Here is a 5358-nt window from a genome sequence, read left to right as displayed (position 1 = left end):
TGAAATAATGAGATTTGTTAGGTGAAAGATAAAGGGGACAAGACCAAGCCAGGTTGCTTTTTTACATGATCACGAAACGTCACAATGGCCCCATTGCATGTGTAGATTCCTGACATCCTAGTCAGATCCAACCTATATGCACAGTTCATTACCACAATTTGATTAAGAAGTACGATGAACATGACAAACAGGAAAGGAAGCGCATGAGTGGAGGAACGAAAGTGCCGGAATAGGCCATAAAGAGAGAGGATCACAGTCAACTATGACTCACATAGCTTGCAGCAGAAGAGAGAAAAAATGACCAGGACACAAAACGGGATTTTCATACCACATCATTCTTAAACCCTTTTTAATTTAGAATTCCACATTTATGACTGCATGTGGTGGAAGAAATTAAGACAGCTCAACTCAACAATACAAAGATGCACATATTTAAAAATGCTCTTATGTCACAGACCAAAGAAATTTACAAGCTGAATAGTAATACTGCCCAAGTTGCGCAGCTGACAAAGATATGTCTTATATAGGTCTGCATACTTAGTCTGCCAAGATGAATTGAACTCCTCTGTCACAATTATACAGAAGGCGAAATTTTTTGTTCTGGTAACAGAGGAGCTTTAGACAGTGGTAATATTTGAAGCTCTCTTTGGGAGGACTGCATAAAAAGAACACTGATAAAAGTAATAGATTGTTCAAATGCTTTGGTCCACTGCTCCACCTTCCTCCATCTTCTTTCGCATTTTGTATTGCAAGGTAGCTGGTGCACAATCTAAAGGTGTTTCTCCTGAATAAGAAACAGTCAGTTAGGTTTTGCATTCCACAATTTTGCTGCATATTATTATATTTTTTGCAGTTGCACTAGAGCAACAGCAAAAACAATATTATAAGTGGCTGAATTCTAGAAAGAGAAAAGATTAATTGCCTTGTGCATTTCTGTATTCCAGGCTTGCCCCCGAATCCATGAGAATGAAAACTATATCAGTTTGATTGAAGACTGCAGCCTACAGAGAATATTAAAATAGGTTACCACCATATGATTAAGAAAAGAGAATTATGTTCATGCATGCACATTGCAGTCATGAGCAAACAAGTAAACGAGTGAGAGAGGTACCAAATGTAATAAAGACAGTCCTTGCTTGTCCCTGTAATTTGCATCCACACCCTGCACATTTTAGAATCCATGAATACTACTTCCAAAAAAAACAAAAAACTATAAAGGTGAGTGTCAAATTTGAAAGGGACAAACCTCATTAAGAAGTTTCTTAACAGCAGCAACGTCACTATTTTTTATTGCTTCTCTTAAACCCTGAAAGGTCACAATCAGTTCAACATATATGACTTTCAACATCCAAGATTGTTCTGCACAATGCATACAAGTAATTGTTTAAATTTAAACCACAAAAACATTTACCTCTCCAGTAACTTCATAATCAATCTGGGGTCTGTCTGAGGTACCATTAGTTACATGACCAACGTTAAACATAGAACTGTAAATTTTGCAACATAAACTATCAATTAATTATATCATAAATCATGCAAGAGCAAAATTAACTCATGAACATTTTATGAGCTTAGACATAATGAATTATGAGACTTGTGATTACTTTATAAATATACAATATCTTAAAAAAAATGTCAGCATACTAAATATACCAAATTCTGCACATAAACATACTGTATGACTTCAGTTCATTTGTCATATTCACAAGAAGGAATAGAAGAATAACAAAAAACCATCTTAAGCTGTTACCATATCTAGTGGTGTCTATGGCTAGATTATAATTATAATTATAATTCTATTCAAGAATATTTAGACAGAAATCCCCTCCATAATTTTGTAGAAATTGCTTGCTTGCTCAGTTTATGGGTTTCAGATGATAGGACAGGGAAAATGATATACCTTCCCTGTTACCATATCAGGTCAACTAGAACTTCAATTCCACTTCAAAGGAAGGGCTCCTGTTCTCCTAATGCTGATGAGCTTATAACACTTTGTACTAGTATAGGAGCAAGACATGAAAATGGAAATCAAGTAATCAACACAAGAATATAATTTCAGGTCAACTGGAAATTCAATTTCACTTCAAAGCAAGGGCTCATATTCTCCTTAAGTCCTAACACTAATGAGCTTCTAAAACTTTGTACTACTATAGGAACAAGACATGACAATGGAAATCAAGTAATGAACACAAGAAATTCCTTTCTTTTACTCTACAAGTTATCAGGTTTTTGTTAACACAAGCTGGAGAATGATCATTACCCTTAGATGGAAACCACTACATGTTGAAACTATGCGCTAAGGTATAAGACTGGTTAAAATATAAATTTTTCCAGAAAAAAACAGATATCAGTTAATCAGTCCTTACCTAAATTTACTAGTTGAAATGGAGCTTCTAATTTTCGGAACAGTATCTGTCTTCTTAGGTTTAGGATTTGATGGAGCTGCAATAACTGGATTGGGTTTCTTCGGTTCCGTCACAAAGGATAAACAGAAAACAGTGAGTTTGTCGATTGCATAAAAAAAGTAGATGATATTAAGAATTATTACCTGCTGGGGGAATGCATCAGAGGAAGGGGTTGGAGCTTCACAAATGCAAAGTGGCATTCCACATTTACACTCTTTAATGCCTGACAAAAGCTTAGTCTCTGCAGTTAGTATGGATTTTGAATCAACATTTGCGTTGATATCTAATTTAGAAATTGTATCTGTCACACTGTTTACTCCGTCTGAAGAAGTCTGTGGTTCATCCTTCCCAGACCTGTGCCAAATTAGAAGATGTAATGCAAACAATTCCTAGATAATATTGATCTAAAGTAGAAAATAACAATACTATTACAAGAAAGGAAAAAGAAAATACTAGTAAAGGAAGGCCAAATTGACAAGTAAAAGGAGAAACATAAGCGAACAGAAGTTAAAAATTGTCTGTCAGCATCCCCAACTTACGTGGTATAGAGTTATGAATAAATCTTAGGCTCTTCTTTTTTTGCAAATACATCTTAGGCTCTTAGCTTAGTTAAAGAGTTTTTAGTGCAAACAGAAAAATATTTTGTAGCCAATTGAAAAATAGTAAAAAGCAAATTCTATGAAGTTTGTGAGAAAGTAATTTACCGCAAGTTGTTGAAACAATCAGCACATACTCGGACATTTGAGTAAAGGCCAAATTGTGGTAAAGCCTACATAGAAATATATCACAATATGAAGTTCATCAAGGATAAACACTTGCATTGATATCCTAAACCAAGGGTAGAACATCGTACCATTTGATTTGATGAATGTTCATTACACAATGTTCTCCCACAGGATCGACAGTGGTGCTGCATACACATCACATAGAAGCATATAGTATAGTCATTTCCCAAACTGGAAAATTTTCAGAATGAACTGAATTTCATGTAAGTGGTGTTATGAATAAAAAAAATGTGAGATAGTAAAATTTAGAGTTTAGTTTATATACACCATCAGTGTGAACTATTTTTACACAGACATCCAATAGATTTTAACTATTTTATTTTTATCACATTACTGTATTCATTGATATAACACGGCCATAAGATAAATTCTTATTGAATGTTGGTCTAAAACACTAAAAAATATATAAAAATCAAACTCGATGCACATATTGTTTAACGAAATCCTACGCACCATGATCAATACAACGTTTAATATCCATGGCTCATTCTGTATGGAAGATTAAATAATCAATAAGTAGCAGGTACTGTAAATTTGGGACAATTTCAAAACTTGTCATTCTTATTTCTTAATCTTAGATTATTAACTGATAAATTTCGTTCTTATATCCTTAAAGAAAAACTGTAACCAACACCACGGATTGAAACAGCTAGTATTTTGCATCTAAATGTAAATGAAGATCCCGAAATCACTAAGCATACAGCAAAGTGTTAAAGTTTAATATATACATATCGAAAGAGAGGGCAGAACAAGTTAGAATGAAAAGCGCAAATTCCGAAATTGGGAATGAACAATGAAGATGAAGAAGATGAGAGATCAATACGTTACCCTTCTTCTGAAAGTGTTGAAACTGCAATTGCAGACAACGCATCGCGCTGCTTCTTGGAAAGAAGGAGGAGCTTCTGCTGTTGACATGATTTTCTCTTTCTTTCCCTTTTCGCTGCAAATGTTCAATCTCTATCTGCTGATCAAATCACAGAGCCCCTGGGATCAATTCATTTCTCCAAAGAGGATCAGGAATAACATTTTGTTTTTTCTTGCTCTAGAGAGGATTATCATTAGGCAATTGCTTTATGCACCACGTTTTTTTTGTGCACCCCTAAATTTAAAATGTTCACACCTTACCCTTCTCCCCCTCACCTCTCGCCCACTCTCTTTTCCTCCCCATCCTCCCCATCTTCCTCTTAACCGCATTGCCCATTCTTGTCATCGCCACTAATCCCTTCCCTCAGCATCTTTTTGTCACCAGCACAACATCCTCACCCTTCGAATTTGGGATTCAAAGTTATGGTTTCATAATTTGGATTGAGTAATATGGAAAACCATAACTCTAAATCCTTATGATTAAAGCAAAAAGGTCCAAGAGTTGAATCTTTGGGTCCATGATGAAAACTAGATAATGTGTTGTTACATGGGAGGGGCTTGGGAATTACTTTGCACACTCAACTATTTCTTGTACACCCAACAAATTTTTTGTTTTTTCCAAAATTACCCTTGGCAAACTTATGAATTTGTAATATGCAAGCTTACGGATTTTCATACGGATTTATGAATTGCCAATGCAGGATTCGAACTTGTGACTTTCAAGTTATTAACACGATTTTTAACCAACTAAACTAGCAGGTCAATTATGTTATAAATAATTAATGTTACTATATATAACATTAAAATTTCTAATGTATATTTAATGAACATATAAATTTACATAAAAAATTTGTGATAGTTAATTTTGGTACATATGGATTGTCAATCTGTAAGCCTGTGGATTATAAATTCATAAGTTTATGGATCACGGATCCGTAAGTCTGCCAGGGGTAATTTTGGAAAAGATCAAATTTTTTTGGGTGTACAAGAAAAAAGATAAGTGCGCAAAGTAATTCCCGAGGGGCTTCTTAACTCTCACCTTATGATTAAAGCAAAAAAAGGTCCAAGAGTTGAATCTTTGGGTCCATGGTGAAAACCGGTTAATGTGTTACATGGGAGCGGCTTGTGAACTCTCACATCCTTTTTTACTATTTTCACTCATGTTTTGTAATTTAGGAAACTACAAGTTTACCCTCCCACCCTAACTATTTCTATATCTATAAGCTTAATTATCAATTCTCTCCTTTTATTTATTTAGAATGTTCTTTTTATTTATCAAAGTTTCAATTAAGTCTTTTTTAAAT

The 5358-nt window shown here is 34.4% G+C and overlaps 1 protein-coding gene across 1 annotated transcript; it reads right to left on the bottom strand.

The window, feature by feature from the left end:
* Positions 1-431: 431 nt before the first annotated feature.
* On the bottom strand, positions 432-4242 carry LOC100804827 (hepatocyte growth factor-regulated tyrosine kinase substrate). The gene is made up of 10 exons (XM_003550968.5): positions 4019-4242; positions 3259-3315; positions 3110-3174; positions 2549-2759; positions 2367-2464; positions 1412-1487; positions 1247-1306; positions 1112-1162; positions 923-1001; positions 432-784 (listed from the first exon to the last, which is right to left on the bottom strand). Exons 1-10 carry the CDS (start codon positions 4103-4105, stop codon positions 693-695), a joined length of 876 nt encoding a protein of 291 aa, XP_003551016.1. The 5' UTR covers positions 4106-4242; the 3' UTR covers positions 432-692.
* Between the last annotated feature and the right edge of the window lie 1116 nt (positions 4243-5358).

This window comes from Glycine max, chromosome 17 (assembly GCF_000004515.6).
Source record: "Glycine max cultivar Williams 82 chromosome 17, Glycine_max_v4.0, whole genome shotgun sequence".
In the NCBI taxonomy this organism is placed as follows: domain Eukaryota; kingdom Viridiplantae; phylum Streptophyta; class Magnoliopsida; order Fabales; family Fabaceae; genus Glycine; species Glycine max.
This window is presented reverse-complemented; position numbering and strand designations above follow the sequence as displayed.

Bases quoted from the DNA above. Each gene is read 5' to 3' on its own strand.
- LOC100804827 (XM_003550968.5), bottom strand. From the start codon at position 4,105: ATGTCAACAGCAGAAGCTCCTCCTTCTTTCCAAGAAGCAGCGCGATGC. The intron at 2,465-2,548 runs GTAATAATTCTT...ACGGAACCGAAG, and splicing joins CTGATGCATTCCCCCAGCAG to AAACCCAATCCAGTTATTGC. The intron at 785-922 runs GCAATTAATCTT...TTTCTTATTCAG, and splicing joins GGAATACAGAAATGCACAAG to GAGAAACACCTTTAGATTGT.